This window comes from Pristiophorus japonicus, chromosome 2 (assembly GCF_044704955.1).
Source record: "Pristiophorus japonicus isolate sPriJap1 chromosome 2, sPriJap1.hap1, whole genome shotgun sequence".
NCBI classification, from domain to species: Eukaryota; Metazoa; Chordata; class Chondrichthyes; family Pristiophoridae; genus Pristiophorus; species Pristiophorus japonicus.
In genome coordinates this window covers 373,964,748-373,984,479 of record NC_091978.1, presented here as the reverse complement: position 1 = coordinate 373,984,479, position 19,732 = coordinate 373,964,748, and the positions used below count along the sequence as shown (strand labels likewise).

Genomic DNA, 19,732 nt, shown 5'->3' with positions numbered 1-19,732 from the left:
CATGACTCAGGAACTGGCTGAAGAATCCAAGTTTCTGACCACCATCACGACACACAAAGGATTATTTGTTTACAATAGGTGTCCGTTTGGCATTCGTTCGGCAACGGCTACCCTTCAGCGAAACATGGAAAGCTTGCTCAAGTCCATCCTGGAATGATCGTGTTCCAAGACGACATCCTTATAACGGGTTGAGACACTGAGCAACCTGGAGGAGGTGCTACGCTGATTGGAACGGGTAGGCCTGCGGCTGAAAAAGGCCAAGTGTGTGTTTTTGGCCCCAGAGGTCGAGTTCCTGGGCAGGAGGGTTGCCGCAGATGGGATCCAGCCCACTGAATCAAAAACTGAGGCGATTTGCCGGGCGCCCAGGTCCGGCAACACGTCAGAGTTGCGATCATTCCTGGGACTCTAGAACTATTTTGGGAACTTCCTGCCGAACCTAAGCACATTGTTGGAGCCGTTACACATGCTCCTCCGTAAAGGTTGTGAATGGGTTGGGGGGATTGTCAAGAACGGGCTTTCAATAAGGCGAGGAACCTGCTGTGTTCCAACAAACTGTTGACTTTGTATGACCCCTGTAAAAAACTGGTTTTAACGTACGATGCGTCATCCTACAGGGTTGAGTGTGTGTTGCAGCAGGGTAACGATGACGGTCAACTCCAACCGATGGCTTACGCCTCCAGGTCGCTCTCCCAGGCAGAGCGTGGATACGGCATGGTCAAGAAGAAAGCACTCGCGTGTGTGTACCGTGTGAAAAAGATGCACCAGTACCTTTTCGGTAGACGGTTTGAGCTAGAGATGGACCACAAGCTGTTAACATCCCTGTTGTCCGACAGCAAGGCTGTCAACGCAAACGCGTCAGCTCGCATACAGCGATGGGCCCTCAAGCTGACGACACCATATGGCACCGGCCAGGCACCGAAAATTGCGCTGACGCGCTCAGCAGGCTCCCACTGGCCACCACCGAGGAGGCGCGGAGCAGAGCGCCAAGATGGTCATGGCCGTTGAGGCTTTTGACACTGCAGGCTCCCCCATCACAGCCCGCCAGATCAAACTCTGGACCAACAGCGACCCCCTCCTATCCATGATAAAGAAATGTGTCCTGACTGGGGACTGGGCGCCCGCACACAGGGCGTGCCCCAAGGAGGTCAGACCGTTTCAGAGACGGATGGATGAACTCTCCATCCAAGCCGACTGCCTGTTATGGGGCAGCCGGGTAGTCATGCCCCAGAAAGGAAGGGACAGCGTTCATGAGGGAATTCCACAGCGAGCACCCAGGCATCGTGTTAATGAAGGCCATTGCCCGGTCACATGTGTGGTGGCCGGGGATTGACTCAGACCTGGAACACTGGGTTCGCAGGTGCACGACGTGTGCCCAGCTGGGCAATGCCCCCAGGGAGGCCCCACTCAGCCCGTGGCCCTGGCTCACCAGGCCATGGTCACGTATTCATGTGGACTATGCGGGCCCGTTCATGGGAAAATGTTCCTGATCATTGTCGATGCATACTCGAAGTGGATCGAGTGCATCATATTGAACTCGTGCACGACATCCATCACAGTGGAGAGTCTGCGTATGGTTTTCACGACCCACGGCTTGCCGGACATCCTGGTCAGCGATAATGGCCTGTGTTTTACCAGCCATGAATTCCAGGAGTTTATGTCGGGCAATGGGATCAAGCACATCCGGACAGCACCGTTCAAGCCGGCCTTCAATGGCCAGGCGGAACGGGCGGTCCAAGTCATAAAGCAGGGCATACTACGAATCCAAGGACCCTCCCTTCAGTACCGCCTATCGCGCCTCCTGCTGGCCTACAGGTCCCGGCCGCACTCTCTCACGGGAGTCCCGCCAGCGGAACTCCTCATGAAACGCATGCTCAAGACGCGGCTGTCCCTCATTCACCCAGCCCTGGCAGACATTGTTGAGGGCAAGCGCCAGTCCCAAACTGAGCTTCATGATCGAGGCTCAAGGGGGAGGTGTATAGAAATAGATGACCCGGTATTTGTTCTTAACCATGCTTTGGGACCCAAGTGGCTTGAGGGCATCGTAATTGGCAAAGAAGGAAACAGGGTCATGGTGGTCAGACTAAACAATGGGCAGATATGCCGCAAACACTTGGACCAAGTAAAGACAAGGTTCAGTGCAGACACGGAGGAAGAGCATGATGAGATAGCACCCACACCACTGTCAGCGCACGAGCAACAAAGACAGCCCTCAGGCATGCACAGTCCCTGCGGCCAGCCTGGACAGGCCGGAATCACCAAGTGACAGAGACGCGTGCTGAGGCTCAGCCACTAGAGCCACAACTGCGGTGCTCCACGAGAGAGCGTCGACCACCCAATAGACTTAACCTCTGAAACAAAAAGACCTAAGGGGGGAGGTGATGTCATGTATTTCACCATCTTGCAATGACTATGAGTATGTAACTGTAACTCATGCACACTGAACCTGTACCCTTGTAATGCACACCCTGACCACAGGGAGTGAGCTCCTCACCTGGGCTTCCAGGTATAAAAGGGGAGGTTCCACCCAGGATCAGCACTCTTCAGTCCTGGAAATAAAGTGAAGGTCACAGAGTGACCGTGTCTGATACATCCATGCCTCGTGTGAGTTTGTAACAAGGTGCAAAGACACTACAGAAACATACTGATCAATAAAGTTCTCCTGAACATACTTCAAAAATTCTTCCCCTTCTCCGCCCTTTACACTATTATGATCCAGTCTACATTAGGACAGTCGAAGTCCCCCATTATTGCTACTCTATAGTTCCTACACCTCTCTGTAATTTCGCTTCAAATTTGCTCCTCCATATCTTTCCCACTATTTGGTGGTCTATAGAATACACTGAGTAGTGTAAGGGCACCTCTAGTAATTCTTAACTCTAGCCATATAGATTCTGTGCTTGACCCCTCCAGGGCATCCTCTCTCTCCAGCACTGGAACATTTTCCTTAACCGATACTGCCACACCACCTCCTATCTCTCATTCCCTATCTTTCCCGAACACCTTATAACCAGGAATATTTAATACCCAATCTGCCCTTTTTGAGCCAGGTCTCAGTTAATGCCACAACATCATACGTCCATGTGGCTATTTGCGTCTGCAGCTCACTTACCTTGTTTACATACGTTTACATACATACACTGTAAACCCATCTTACACCATCCTGTATTCTCTCTTAGTTGGAACCCACCTAATACCTTACTGTTTCTTACTTTAGTGCTCTCTGCCTCTCCCAATCCTTTGAGCACTTTATTTCCTCTTTTTAATGTTACATCCCTCTGCCAAATTAATTTAAACCCTCCCCAACGGCACTAGCAAACCTCCCCGTGATGATATCGGTCCCGGCCCTGTTGAGGTACAACACGTCCGGCCTGTACAGATCCCACCTCCCCCCGGAACCGGTCCCAATGACCCAGGAATATGAAGCCCTCCCTCCTGCGCTATCTCTCCAGCCGCGTATTCATCTGCTCTATCCTCCTATTTCTGGACTCACTAGCTCATGGCACCAGCAGTAATCCGGAGATTACTACCTTTAAGGTCCTGCTTTTTCATATCTTTCCTAGCTCCTTAAAATCCTCCTGCAGGACCTGATCCCTCTTTCTACTTATGTCGTTGATGCCAAAATGACCACAACCTCTGGCTGTTCACCTACCCACCCCCCACAGAATGTTCTGCAGCTGCTCAGTGAAATCCTTGACCCTGACACCAGGGAGGCAACATACCATCCTGGAGTCATGTCTGCTTCTCTAACTATCGAATCCGTTACCACTTTTGCTCTTCCACTCTTATTCCTCCCCCCCCCCCCCCCACCCTGTGCAGCTGGGCCACCCGTGGTGCCTCAGACTTGGCTCTGGCTGCACTCCCCAGAGGTACCATCGCCCTCGCCAGTACTCAGAACAGAATACTGGTTGGAGAGGGAGATGCACTCAGGGGACTCCTGCACTACCTGCCTAGTTCTCCTCTTCTGTCTGGCGGTCACCCATTCCCTCTCTACCTGTGCACTCCTCCTGGAACGTGTTATCCACGAAGCTCTCAGCGTTGCAGATGCACCGCAGTGATGCCATCTGCTGCTCAAGCTCCGAAACCCGGAGCTCGAACTCCTCCAGCTGACGAAACTTGGTTGGGAAGCTTCCTGGATTTCCCACGTGGCACTTGGTTGGGAAGCTTCCTGGATTTCCCACGTGGCACAGGATACCCCCCACTGGGCCGAGCTGCCTTGCCATGTCTTTATTTATTCGACTAATAACTAACTTTACAGAAACTTAAGACTATGATGTATCTAATTCAAGTTATTAATATAATATAGTATTACAGTTTCCAATTTAATATAGTATTAACAGTTATTAGTATAATTTAGTATTAACAGTTACTAACTTAATATAGTATTAAGAGTTACTAATCTCCAAGCTTCTGCTTTATTATTAACCAGCTATTTAACCCCAGCTCCTAACTTGAAGTAAAAAAAAGTGTGACCTTCACCAACCATTCAGTTACCAGCTATCCTGTGATGTCACTGCATGTATTTTTGAATTGCTACCCAGCTACCTGTATGCTGCTGCTCAGGTCCTTGCTCTTACTGGGACATTGGCTGAAGTTATGATTCTGTGAGTATGACATACCTCTCCGTCCTCGGTCTCCTACACTGTTCCAACGAAGCTCAACGCAAGCTCGAGCAACAGCACCTCATCTTTCATTTAGGCACTTTACAGCCTTCTGGACTCAACATCGAGTTCAACAATTTCAGAGTGTAACCGCTGCCAATCTTTGGCTCAATAGTTGGGGTCCCAGCATTGATCCCTGCGACACCCCACTAGTTATTGATTGCAAACCCGAGAATGAACCATTTATCCTGACTCTGTGAACTTTTATCTTGTATTCGCGTCACGAGTGCACACGCGTGCCATCGATGCAATTTTAGAAGGGCCCAATTTCTCACTCCCAGTCCTTTCAGCTCTTGTTCCCACATCGACGGCCCCTGGTACACTGGGTCAAGGTGCAGCATTGAAATTTCTCCCCTGTTCCTCTGGGTCAAGTGCTCCAGTGTCTCAGAATGGTGTAGACACCTCCCACAATAATGGAGATTGAAAAGTGGCTCGGTGCAGAGGCTGAGGGGGGTAAAGTGTGAGGATATCTTAGTGAGAAACTTGGTACAGGACTCTGGTGGGCAGTAGCAAGCCAGGATTTTAAAGGCGAGGCAAGAGGGATGGAAGAGGTTGAGAAAAGGTGCGGAAGGTGTCCAAGGAATAGGTGGACAGACCAAGCTGAGAATTGGTGACCTAGAGCACATTTGTCTATTTGGTGCCTAATCTCTGGGTTGGTTTAAGCCAATAACAGATTAAATAATCAGTTAGATAAGTACAGTGATTATCTGTTCTCTGGCTCAGACACGGGGTATTCATAGAATCTTATAACCACACTCTTTAAAAGAGCTATTTATTTAGTCCCACTCACCCTCCCTTTCCCATAGCCCCTGCAATCTTTCCCCTTCAAGTATTTATCTAATCCCCTTTTGAAAGTTATCATTGAATCTGCTTCCATCACCAGATGAGAGGAAAGCCTATTAAAAATGAGTTGAACTGTCTGTACAGCCTGGATGAGTGCAGCTCCAACAACACACAAGAAGCTCGACAATGTCTAGGATAAAGCAGCCACTTGATCGACACACCATCCAGTAGCTTACACACTCACTCCCTCCACCACCGGCGCACCGTGGCTGCAGTGTGTACCATTTACAAGATGCACTGCCACTCACCAAGGCTTTTTCAGCAGCACCTCCCAAACCTGTGAACTCCATCATCTTGAATGTAAAGGGCAGCAGGCGCATGGGAACACCACCACCTCCACGTTCCCCTCCCAGTCACACACCATCCCGACTTGGAAATATATCGGCCGTTCCTTCATCGTCGCTGGGTCACAATCCTGGAACTCCCTCCCTAACAGCACTGTGGGAGCACCTTCACCACACGGACTGCAGCGGTTCAAGAAGGCGGCTCACCACCACCTTCTCAAGGGGCAATTAGGGATGGGAAATAAATGCCGGCCTTGCCAGCGATGCCCACATCCTGAGAAAGCGTTTTTTTTCAAATTAAGCTTCGTCCAAAGTTGCACACAAGTCCTTTGGATGGGACTCATTGTGCACCTATTGATCACAGAAGGTGACATTAAGTAGTTGGAGTTAGTGGTTTTGTTGTTTCGGTGAAATGCTGTCACCAAGTTGTGGAGGTGTGGGCCAGGGCTTACAGTGTTGAAAGTATTCTGCCATTATCTTCAGATTGGTACAGAGGGTCTCGCTGAACGTCTTGAGTCACAAGGACGATGTCGCCAGCATAAATGAACTGAAGTAAATCAGATAAGCCAGTAATGTTGATGTTGAATAGTGAAGGAACCAGTACAGAAAATTGAGGGAGACAATCATTGAGGGGGCGTGCTTTGTTGATCTCCGGAATCTAAGGTTGCCCCACATTGTGGCCAGGACTTGCATCATGCTATGACATTTGTCTTGAGCAATAACCCAAAGCTCCATGATGTTGTAGGCGGTGGATAAGTCCAGCAGCACTGTTCCAGTTTTTATATTGCCCTGGAAGCCAGCCCCAATATGACACTTTGTCCCGGTCTGAAACTTGCTTATCCCTTTACCATGATGGCCTGATAGGCGTGAAACCGCCCAGTAAAACCCTCCCCATTAAGTTGTGAGTTGCTGAGAAGACTCCACAAGATACTGGACAAAACCCTGTGACATTATTTGGTTGTTCCCCATGTTTGAGAAGGGCAATAATTATTGCTTCACGCCAGCTTTCTGGGGACCTTCCCTGTTGAATGTATGGCATGAATGCCTCTGCCAACCATGCTCGTCCTTTTGGTCCCAGACACATGAAGCATTCGGGATGAATGTCAGCAGCTTTCCCAGTTTTTGCGGCCATGGGGGCCTTGTTTATTTCATCTGTAGTGTAAGGGGATGATAGTGGTGGGGCTTTGTTGGATGCTTAAAAAGAGCTCTTTCTGTATCTTCTGTCTAGTCAGCTCCTCAGGTTTCGTCTTCTGGCCGTAACTTTGGATTAAGCAGCTCAATGGCTCCAATCTTACGGAGACGTATTCGAGCTTTGTGACTGGAATGAGTCAAGACCCTCCACTGTCCCGTCCATCAATTCAGGTGGGCAGAGGTCAGTGACTCCAGTAGTGCTATTATTTTGTCCAGACACTGGTCTTCTCATACTCTTCGAAGAGTGCTTCAATCTCTGGCTGCCAACAAGGACTATAAAGCTTGCAGTAGCTGCGTGTAACGTGTTTACTCTCTCCTTAACATACAAGATTCTGAGGAGGATTGACAGGGCCACAGGCTGAGAGATTGCTTTCCCTGGCTGGAGAGTCTAGAACTAGAGGAATAGTCTCAGGATAAGGGGCCGGCCATTTAAGAATATAATACAATGAAATGGAGTTTCTTCACTCAGAGCGATTGTGAATCTTTGGAATTTTCTGCAGAATCGTTGAGTATACAACAGTGACTACGCTCCAAAAGTGCTTCACGGACTGTAAAGCGCTTTGAGACATCCAGTGGTTGTGAAAGGCACTATATAAATGCAAGTCTTTTTTTTTAATTCAAGGCTGAGACCAATAGATATTTGGACTCCAGAGGAATCAAGGGATATGAGGATCGAGCGGGAAAGTGGAGTTGAGGTCGATGATCAGCCGTGATCTCTTTGAATGGTGGAGCAGGCTCGAGGGGCTGTATGGCCGACTCCTGCTCCTAATTCTATGTTCTTATCGTTATGTTCAGAATAACTCCACAAGACTGTATACTGTAAGCTCAAACTGTTGTGACCTTGGTCTTTTTGAAGTAACTCTGGAGTCAGGAAGCAGCATGGTAGACTGCCTTTTATACCTTCTTGCCCGAGGTATGCAGGTGACCCTTGGGTCTCCAACAGGTGCGCCCCTGGTGGCAAGTCTTATACACTAGTAAAGTTTACATACACAACACTTATGCTCAAGAAGAACAACCCCAGCTTCTCCAGTCTCTACACATAACTGAGGTCCCTCATCCCTGGAACCATCCTGGTAAATCTCCAACAGCAGCTTCAGTGTCACTGCAGCTGGAGTATAGATGATCTGATGGGACAAGTGGCCTTTGCTTGTTCCACATTTTCTTATATTCTTGAAAATAATTGAGAAAATATCAAGTGCTTGCTCTTGAAGCAAAAGCAATTCATTCTTTATACTCATAGTTAGGGTTGCACTCATAATCCTTTCGTCGTCCTCAGTAGTTAAACACTGTAATTACATAGAAACATAGAAAATAGGAGCAGTAGTAGGCCATTCGGCCCTCGAGCCTACACCTCCATTCAGTATGATCATGGCTGATCCTGTATCTTAACACCATATTCCTGCTTTCTCCCCATACCCCTTGAAGCCTTTTGTTTCTAGAAATCTATCTATCTTGCTCTTAAATATATTCAGTGACTTGGCCTCCACAGCCTTCTGTGGTAGAGAATTCCACAGGTTCACCACCCTCTGAGTGAAAACATTTCTCCTCATCTCGCTCCTAAATTTCCTACCCCATATCCTGAGACTGTGACCCCTTGTTCTAGACTTCCCAGCCCGGGGAAACATCCTCCCCGCATCCAGTCTGTCCAACCCAGTCTTACAATTGGTCTTTCACCAACCAAGGATAGTATGGGTGAGTTACAATCCCAACTGGGAGCCATAGTCACCAGGAGAGAGTTACACAGTATTTACAGCATAGACACAGGCCATTCGGCCCACCTAATTCAGGCTGGCGTTTATGCTCCACTCGAGCCTCCTCCCACCCATCTTTATCTAACTCCATCAGCATAGCCTTCTATTCCTTTCTCCATCATCTATTTATCTAGCTTTCCCTTAAATGCAACAATTCTATTCGCCTCAACTGCTTCTTGTGGTAGTGAGTTCCAAACGTTCAGTCCTTCCTGATAGATATAACCTCTCAGTTCTGGTGTCATCCCTGCGAGGCACCTTCTCCAGTGCCTCGTTGCAGCCCTACCTCCGACCCACTCTCCCCATAAACACAGCTTCCCTGCTGGGAGCGTGGCATCACCCCTTCACATTCTCTCTTAGTTTTTATCGACGGGCACTCGGGAGATTAAAAAAACACAAGGCACATCAAACAGCCACATACCTGATACGAGTCTCCATTAACAGCATCCACTTCACCAGTTACCTCTGAAAGGAACAAGAGAACCAGTTGAGCGTTAATAACCGCATAACACTGAATGATAAAGAATACAGGGTAGCCATGCATGCTGCCCTTACCGCTTTCTGTTCGAAAGATGCACAAGAATAATTTCTCCAAAACTAATCACCCAGGTGGACTGGTGTCACAGGTTCACACTGGTGAAGCTCACCATTATAGCTAGCACCAACTTAGAATTACATTGAATATAGAATCAGAGAATCAGAGAAATTTGCAGCACGGAAGGAGGCTATTTCGTTCCATCGTGTCCCTGCCGGCCGACAAAGAGCTACCCAGCCTAATCCCACTTTCCCGCTCTCGGTCCATAGCCCTGTAGGTTACGGCACTTCAGGTGCACATCCAAGTACTTTTTAAATGTGGTGAGGGTTTCTGCCTCTACCACCCTTTCAGGCCGTGAGTTCCAGACCCCCACCGCCCTCTGGGTGAAAAAGGTTTTCCTCATCTCCCCTCTAATCCTTCTACCAATTACTTTAAATCTATGCCCCCTGGTTATTGACCCCTCTGCTAAGGGGAATAGGTCCTTCCTATCCACTTTCTCTTAGTTCCTTATAATTTTAAACACCTCAATTAAATCTTCCTTCAGCCTCCTCTGTTCCAAAGAAAACAACCCTAGCCTATCCAATCTTTCCTCATAGCCAAAATCCTCCAGTCCTGGCAACATCCTCATAAATCTTCTCTCTACCCTCTCCAGTGCAATCACATCTTTCCTGTAATGTGGTGACCAGAACTGCACACAGTACTCCAGCTGTGACCTAACCAGTGTTTTATACAGTTCAAGCATAACCTCCCTGCTCTTGTATTCTATGCCTTGGCTAATAAAGGCAAGTATTCCGTATGCCTTCTTAACCACCTTATCTACCTGGCCTGCTACCTTCAGGGATCTGTGGACCTGCACTCCCAGGTCCCTTTGTTCCTCTACACTTCTCAGTATCCTACCATTTATTGTCCATGAACTCCTCGCACTTATTGTCGGAGGTGAGGGTACAGACTGGGGAGAGCGGTTTAAGAAAACGGTCGGCAGTGAATAGAAGCCGGGGTTTATCTTTGCATTCAGAATGATTCTGGAATAGTAAGCAATTTTGTCAGACGAAAGCAGGACCCAATAATGCTTTATGTAGTCCAGCCTGATCTGGCGGTGAATGGCTAAACCAGTTGTTCACCATATCCATTCAAGTCTGTGTCCCTTGGACTTAAGGGAGTGAAGATCAGGGCTGTACCAGGGGGATGGCCAAGGTGAGAGAGAGTAATTGTTTTAACAGGGACTAGGCATCAAAGGTAGTGGTGAGGGTGTGATTGAGCAGATTGGTAGCTGCAGAAATGCCCTGGTGAATGGAGGACCAAAGGCAGTTGGAAGTTCATAAGTGCAGTTGTAGGGGAGTCAGAACAGAGTTTTTTCCGGACGGACACAGAAGGACATAGGGTTGTGTAGGGGGGGGAGGGGGGGTTGGGTGGAAGGGAGATGTGGGTGAAGATATGAGGAAGTGGTCAGAGGTGGCCTTATCTGCGATTGAGGTGATGGGAGTAGCAAGGCCACGAGAGATGGCAAGGTCAAGAAGGCCGAATGGCCTCCTTCTGTGCTGTACTATGCTGTGATTTTACGATAATGGAATATGATACGGATCAGTCATGATCTAATTGATTGATGGAACAGGCTCGAGTGGCTGAATGGCCTCCTGTTCTTATGATTCCATGAAGTACTTTTATCTGCTTAGCAATAAGAAGAAGGGTAATCACACTACAAGTACAGATAATGGGTCATCATTTACTATATCAGGGCGTCAAGGGCATATGCTGTTAGTTCGACTTGCTTTTGCGCGTTTAGGTTTTTAAATTTTGTGCAAGACAAGTTGCTGAACGTGTGAACTAATAACATCACAGTGAGGAAAACTGCATCTGGGACCTGAGTGATCAGGACAAGCAACTGGCTATCTCCTTAACCAAACAGACGGAAGGATCGTGAAATTAACAGTGCAAGGACTGAGAAGGAAGTGTAATTTAGAGTGAGAGAATTCAACAACAGCAACTTGCATTCATATAGCATCTTTAATGCAGTGAAGCATCCCATAAGAACATAAGAACATAAGAATTAGGAACAGGAGTAGGCCATCTAGCCCCTCGAGCCTGCTCCGCCATTCAAAAAGATCATGGCTGATCTGGCCGTGGACTCAGCTCCACTTACCCGCCCGTTCCCCATAACCCTTAATTCCCTTATTGGCCAAGGCGCTTCACAGGAGCATTATCGAACAAAATTTGACACCGAGCCACATAAGGGGATGCAAGGGCAGGTGACTAAAAGCTCGGTCAAAGAGATAGGTTTTAAGGAGAGTCTTAAAGGAGGAGAGAGAGGTGGAGAGGTTTAGGGAGTTCCAGAGCTTAGGGCCCAGGCAACTGGATGTTGGATAAGCAGCTGAAGGCAATTGAGCAGTTAATGGTGTGTGTGGGGGAAGGGGGAGTGTACAAGGGGCCAGAGACAGGGGAACAGAGTTTTCGGAGGGCTGACAGGCCAGAGGAGGTGATACAGATCGGGGGAAGAGGAGATTTGAACATGCGGATAAGAACTTTCAATTTAAGAAGTTAGGACACCAGGGGCCAGTGCAGATTGGTGAAGGCACGATGAGATGATAAACGAGGCCCCGTCTGCCCTCTCAGGTGGATGGAACAGACCCGGTGGAGAGCAGGGGAGTGCTCCTGTTGTACTGGTCGATTGAAGGAAGGGGAAAATTATAGACCCTTGATTGACCCTGGAGGGTTGGGAGAGCACAGGAACAGGAGCAGGCCATTCAATTAGATCATAAATGAATTTACAGCACAGACACAGACGTTCGGCCCCACTGCTCCGTGCCGGGGTTTATGTCCCACCGCTCCGTGCCGGGGTTTATGCTCCACACCAGCCCCCTCCCACCCCTCTCCATCTCACCCCATCACCATATCCTTCTATTCCTTTCCCCCTCGTGTGTTTATCCAGCTTCCCCTTAAATACATCGATACTATTCGCCTCAACCCCTCCCTGTGGCAGCGAGTTCCACATTCTCACCGCTCTCTGGGTAAAGAAGTTTCTCCTGAATCCCCTTTTGAATATTTTAGTGACTATCTTATATTAATGGTCCCTAATTTTGGTTTCCCCCACGTGGAAACATCTTCTCTACGTCTACCTTGTCCAAATCTTTTCATAATCTCCAAAAGACCTTCGTCAGGTCATCCCTCAGACTTCTCTTTTCTACAGAAATGAGCCTCAGCCTGTTCAGTCTCTCCTGATAATTACCTCAGTTCTGGTATCAGCCTTGTAAATCCTTTGTGTAATATAGAGATCAGGACTGTGCGCAGCACTCTAAGTTTGGTGTAACCAAGGTTCGATACAAATTTAACATATCTTCCCTGCGTTTCAATCTATCCTTCTAGAAATGGCCTATGTCGCTACTTTTAGTGGCATTACAGGGTAAGTTTTGCGAGGTTTTTCTCCCTGCATAGAGACTTGTTTAATATGTTTGCAGAAATCAGCTTCCCAATTGACACTGCTTCCGATTTTCAGTCATTAAAATTGGGAGCATGTGCATATCAGGCACTCTTACCTCCGCGCTGTATTCTCCAAGCTCAACATGCAACGAGTGCAGTCTCACAACATGCACCCATAAATTTCTGGTTTCACCTGAACACCAGGGGTTAATTTCTCCACTTCTTGAGTTGTGAACAATAACTTGAATTTATATATCATCTTTAATGTAGTAAAACATCCCAAGGCGCTTCACCAGAGTGTAATCAGACAAAAAGTGACACCGAGCCAAAGAAGGGGCTATTAGGACACATGACCAAAAGCTTGGTCAAAGAGGTAGTATTTAAGGAGAGTCTTAAAGGAGGAAAGAGAGGCGGAAAGGTTTAGAGAGGGAGTTCCAGAGCTTAGGGCCGAGGCAGATGGATGTTGGATAAGTAGCTGAAGACACTGGAGCAATTAATGGTGTGGGGGGTGTACAAGGGGCCAGGGACAGGGAACAGAGCTTTAGGAGGGCTGATGGGCCGGAGGAGGTGATACAGATCGGGAGAAGAGGAGATTTGAACATGAGGATAAGAACTTTCAATTTGAGGAGTTAGGACACCAGGGGCCAGTGTAGATTGGTGAAGGAACAATGAGATGATAAACCGAGGCCCCGTCTGTCCTCTCAGGTGAACGGAACAGACCCAGTGGAGAGCAAGGGAGTGCTCCCATTGTACTGATCGATTGAAGGAAGGGGATAGTTATAGACCCTTGATTGATCCTGGAGGGTTGGGAGAGCACAGGAACAGGAGCAGACCATTCAATTAGGTCATGAATGATCTGTACCTCAACTCCATATATACTGCTTTGTGATACTTTCTAGAATTCTTTTTATCAAAGTTGTTCAATTCCTCTTATTACTATTTATTTTAGCAATAACCAGGGAGCAGTCATTTGCTTTTCCTTTGCGTGTTAGATTATTCAACAATTTGGCAGATTGGTTCTTTAGCTGGATTGAAATTCGTTAAACGAGTACTTCATTTGGAAGTGACCTTTTCAAAACTTGAGTTTTATTCAGAGGTGGACCTGTTCACATGGGAGAATATCTAACTTCAATAATATTGCTCGAGTAGCAAGAACAATTTAACAAGAACATTCAACAGGGTCAGCCATTCTATTATGATCAATGATTCCTGCAAATATATTTCTTCCATTTCCTCAGATTCTCAGAGTATTGCAAAAATATGAAACCTATTCCTGATTCTAAAACTGGTTCAACTTGAAAATCCTGGTTCAACATCTTGGTGTTAAGTCTGAACCAATTGTATTTCCTTGGCCAGAAAAAGCAGTAAACCTGAGGACTGGGAGAAATTTAGAATTTAACAGAGGAGGACTAAGGGTTTAAATTGGAGGGGGAAAATAGAGTATGAGAGTAAGCTTTCAGGGAACATAAAAACTGACTTCAAAAGCTTCTATAGGTATGTGAAGAGAAAAAGATTAGTGAAGACTAATGTAGGTCCCTTGCAGTCAGAATCAGGTGAATTCATAATGGGGAACAAGGAAATGGCAGACCAATTGAACAAATACTTTGGTTCTGTCTTCACTAAGGAAGGCATGAATAACCTCCAGCAAATAGTAGGGGACCAAGGGTCTTGCGACAAGGGGGGACTGAGGGAAATCCTTATTAGTCAGGAAATGGTGTTAGGGAAATTGATGGGGTTGAAGGCCAATAAATCCCCAGGGCCTAATAGTCTGCATCCCAGAGTACTTAAGGAAGTGGCCCTAGAAATAGTAGATGCATTGGTGGTCATTTTCCAACATTCCATGGACTCTGGATCAGTTCCTATGGATTGGAGGGTAGCTAATGTAACAACACTTTTTTAAAAAGGATGGAGAGAGAAAACAGGGAATTATAGACCGGTTAGCCTGACATCGGTAGTGGGGAAAATACTGGAATCAATTATTAAAGATGAAATAGCAGCGCATTTGGAAAGCAGTGACAGGATCGGTCCAAGTCAGTATGAATTTATGAAAGGGAAATCATGCTTGACAAATCTTTTGGAGTTTTTTGAGGATGCAACTAGTAGAGTGGATAAGGGAGAACCAGTAGATGTGGTGTATTTGGACTTTCAAAAGACTTTTGACAAGGTCCCACACAAGAGATTAGTGTGCAAAATTAAGGCACATGGTATTGGGGTAATGTATTGACGTGAATAGAGAAATGGCTGGCAGACAGGAAGCAAAGAGTGGGAATAAACGGGTCCTTTTCAGAATGGCAGGGAGTGCAGCAGCATAGAGTGGCATTCGTGAGTTTGGTAAGTGGGTGAGTTTTAAGGGTTATTCTCTTTAAACCATTTGGAGGCTGGAGTAAATTGTTAGTGGCAATTGTCAGTAGCTTCTAAGTAAGTAGCAGTTTAATTTAAAGGGGAAAAGTTAAATAGTTGGGAATCTTTGAGGTTTAGGCAGAGAAAAACAAGGTAACTCTCCAGTAGGAGGCAATTAGCAGCTAGTTAAAACCATTTCTGTAAACGACTGACCAGTAGTGAGTCATCTGACCTAGATACAGTTTTAAAAAAGGCAGCTCGTGCAGAGCACAGAGTGCAGCAGCAAAGAGTGGCATTCGTGAGTTTGGGAAGTGGGTGAGTTTTAAGGGCAAGTGGGGGTGGCAGGTGCTGTTTTGTCTTGTTTTTCTGACCAGTGCTGACACTAGTGCAACTGATAAGGAGTGCGAGAGTAGGAGACGGAGGCCCAGAGACCAGCCCAACCAGTTGCAGACAAAGATAGAGGGGTGCGAAATCGAGAGGTGACGTCACAGGCAAGCTGGTAAGTGGTTGGCTGTACGACTGTTAAGTATAAAGAGAAAAAGGTTAGTAAAGACAAACGTAGGTCCCCTGCAGTCAGAATCAGGGGAAGTCATAACGGGGAACAAAGAAATGGCAGACCAATTGAACAAGTACTTTGGTTCGGTATTCACTAAGGAGGACACAAACAACCTTACGTATATAAAAGGGGTCAGAGGGTCTAGTAAGAAGGAGGAACAAAGGGAAATCCTTATTAGTCGGGAAATTGTGTTGGGGAAATTGATGGGATTGAAGGCCGATAAATCCCCAGGGCCTGATGGACTGCATCCCAGAGTACTTAAGGAGGTGGCCTTGGCAATAGTGGATGCATTGACAGTCATTTTCCAACATTCCATAGACTCTGGATCAGTTCCTATCGAGTGGAGGGTAGCCAATGTAACCCCACTTTTTAAAAAAGGAGGGAGAGAGAAAACAGGGAATTATAGACCAGTCAGCCTGACATCGGTAGTGGGTAAAATGATGGAATCAATTATTAAGGATGTCACAGCAGCGCATTTGGAAAGAGGTGACATGATAGGTCCAAGTCAGCATGGATTTGTGAAAGGGAAATCATGCTTGACAAATCTTCTGTAATTTTTTTGAGGATGTTTCCAGTAGAGTGGACAAGGGCGAACCAGTTGATGTGGTGTATTTGGACTTTCAGAAGGCTTTCGACAAGTATCCACACAAGAGATTAATGTGCAAAGTTAAAGCACATGGGATTGGGGGTAGTGTGCTGACGTGGATTGAGAACTGGTTGGCAGACAGGAAGCAAAGATTAGGAGTAAATGGGTACTTTTCAGAATGGCAGGCAGTGACTAGTGGGGTACCGCAAGGTTCTGTGCTGGGGCCCCAGCTGTTTACATTGTACATTAATGATTTAGACAAGGGGATTAAATGTAGTATCTCCAAATTTGCGGATGACACTAAGCTGGGTGGCAGTGTGAACTGCGAGGAGGATGCTATGAGGCTGCAGAGTGACTTGGATAGGTTAGGTGAGTGGGCAAATGCATGGCAGATGAAGTATAATGTGGATAAATATGAGGTTATCCACTTTGGTGGTAAAAACAGAGAGACAGTCTATTATCTGAATGCTGACAGATTAGGAAAAGGGGAGGCGCAACGAGACCTGGGTGTCATGGTACATCAGTCATTGAAGGTTGGCATGCAGTCACATAGAAACATAGAAACATAGAAAATAGGTACAGGAGTAGGCCATTCGACCCTTCGAGCCTGCACCGCCATTCAATGGATGAACATGCAACTTCAGTACCCCAGTCCTGCTTTCTCGCCATATCCCTTGATCCCCCTAGTAGTAAGGACTACATCTAACTCCTTTTTGAATATATTTAGTGAATTGGCGGTTAAGAAAGCAAATGGCATGTTGGCCTTCATAGCGAGGGGATTTGAGTACAGGGGCAGGGAGGTGTTACTACAGTTGTACAAGGCCTTGGTGAGGCCACACCTGGAGTATTGTGTACAGTTTTGGTCTCCTAACTTGAGGAAGGACATTCTTGCTATTGAGGGAGTGCAGCGAAGGTTCACCAGACTGATTCCCGGGATGGCGGGACTGACATATCAAGAAAGACTGGATCAACTGGGCTTGTATTCACTGGAGTTCAGAAGAATGAGAGGGGATCTCATAGAAACGTTTAAAATTATGACGGGTTTAGACAGGTTAGATGCAGGTAGATTGTTCCCGATGTTGGGGAAGTCCAGAACCAGGGGTCACAGTCTAAGGATAAGGGGTAAGCCATTTAGGACCGAGATGAGGAGAAACTTCTTCACCCAGAGAGTGGTGAACCTGTGGAATTCTCTACCACAGAAAGTTGTTGAGGCCAATTCACTAAATATATTCAAAAAGGAGTTAGATGTAATCCTTACTACTAGGGGGATCAAGGGGTATGGCGAGAAAGCAGGAATGGGGTACTGAAGTTGCATGCCATGAACTCATTGAATGGCGGTGCAGGCTCAAAGGGCCGAATGGCCTGCTCCTGCACCTATTTTCTATGTTTCTATGTTTCTATATTGTCTCAATGGTAAGGTCAGAATCACTGGCTTGACACAGCCAGAGTTCCCTTGCCTTATTGTCGATACAGAACGGCTGTTAGTCAAATAAATGTTACCCTCTGGGTGGAAATTTTAATGTCTTCCACGAAACACTGGCAGTAAGGCTTACAGTCCTTTCATAGAAACATAGAAAATAGGTGCAGGAGTAGGCCATTTGGCCCTTCTAGCCTGCACTACCATTCAATAAGATCATGGCTGATCATTCACCTCAGTACCCCTTTCCTGCTTTCTCTCCATACCCCTTGACCCCTTTAGCCGTAAGGGCCATATCTAACTCCCTCTTGAATATATCCAATGAACTGGCATCAACAACTCTCTGCCGCAGGGAATTCCACAGGTTAACAACTCTCTGAGTGAAGAAGTTTCTCCTCATCTCAGTCCTAAATGGCTTACCCCTTATCCTTAGACTATGTCCCCTGGTTCTGAACTTCTCCAATATCGGGAACATTCTTCCTGCATCAAACCTGTCTAGTCCCGTCAGAATTTTATATGTTTCTATGAGATCCCCTCTCATCCTTCTAAACTCCAGTGAATACAGGCCCAGTCGATCCAGTCTCTCCTCACATGTCAGTCCTGCCATCCCGGGAGTCTGTCTGGTGAACCTTCGCTGCACTCCCTCAATAGCAAGAACGTCCTTCCTCAGATTAGGAGATCAAAATTGAACACAATATTCCAGGTGAGGCCTCACCAAGGCCCTGTACAACTGCAGTAAGACCTCCCTGCTCCTATACTCACATCCCCTCGCTATGAAGGCCAACATACCATTTGCCTTCTTCACCGCCTGCTGTACCTGCATGCCAACTTTCAATGATGATGTACCATGACACCCAGGTCTCGTTGCACCTCCCCTTTTCCTAATCTGCCGCCGTTCAGATAATATTCTGCCTTCGCGTTTTTGCCACCGAAGTGGATAACCTCACATTTATCCACATTATATTGCATCTGCCATGTGTTTGCCCACTCACCTAACCTGTCCAAGTCACCCTGCAGCCTCTTAGTGTCCTCCTCACAGCTCACACCACCACCCAGCTGAGTGTCATCTGCAAACTTGAAGATAATACACTCAATTCCTTCGTCTAAATCATTAATAGACTGGCTCCAGTTCCAGAGAACTGGATTCATTTTGTATAAGATTCCAACTACCATGGGGCATCGCTGCCATTTTCTCACTTTGAATTTAAAGCCAAGTTTTGTCAGAGCGTACTTTGCAACTGTGCAAGTTTTCATATTTCTTTGCTGAAGGGTTATTAAACAGAACCTATCGCCAATATCGCATTTCAAGAAAAAAAGTGTAGATATCCTTTCCTTTGAACACTATCATAAAATGTAACTGATATTTTATAAACTAGTGTATAGCTGCAGCAAGTAATTAGTACGGAAAATGGAATGTTGATCTTTATTGCAAGGGGGATAGAGTATAAAAGCAGAGAAGTCCTGCTACAACTGCACATGTAGAGTACTGCGTACAGTACTGGTCTCTGTATTTAAGGAGGGAAAGATTTCATTGGAGGCAGTTCAGAGAAGGTTTACAAAGTTGATTCCTGAGATGAAGAGTTGTCTTATGAAGAAAGGTTGAGCAGGTTGGGCCTATACACATTGGAGTTTAGAAGAATGAGAAGTGATCTTATTGAAACATATAAGATTCTGAGAGGGCTCGACAGGGTAGATGCACAGAGGATGTTTCCCCTCGTGGGGGAATCTAGAACTAGGGAGCATAGTTTCAGAATAAGGGGTTGCCCATTTAAAATGGAAATGAGGAGGAATTTCTTCTCTGAGGGGCGTGAATCTGTGGAATTCTCTGCCGCAAAGAGCTGTGGAGGTTGGGTCATTGAATATATTAAAGGTGGGCATAGTTAGATTATTAAACGATAAGGGAGTGAAGGGTTATGGGGAGTGGGCGAGGAAGTGGAGCTGAGTCCATGATCAGATCAGCCATGATCGTATTGAATGGCGGAGCAGGCTCAAGGGGCCGAATGGCCGACTCCTGCTCCTATTTCTTATGTTCTTGTGTATCTTTTCAAACAGCTGCACTCTGGGGGTTGTTAATTTCTGCCCAATGAGTGGGCAGCAGATGCCAGCAATTGGCTTTCAATCAGTGAGTCACATGCAGCACGATGACTCAGCTAACTTTAA

The 19,732-nt window shown here is 46.7% G+C and overlaps 1 protein-coding gene across 1 annotated transcript in view; it reads right to left on the bottom strand.

Moving 5' to 3' along the window:
* Positions 1-19,732, bottom strand: part of LOC139235120 (clathrin light chain A-like) — a 93,932-nt gene that overhangs the window by 37,133 nt on the left and 37,067 nt on the right. The window contains exon 3 of the mRNA XM_070866316.1: positions 9,146-9,189. Coding sequence (XP_070722417.1) covers positions 9,146-9,189 — 44 coding nt within the window. The remainder of the gene's footprint in view (positions 1-9,145; positions 9,190-19,732) is intronic.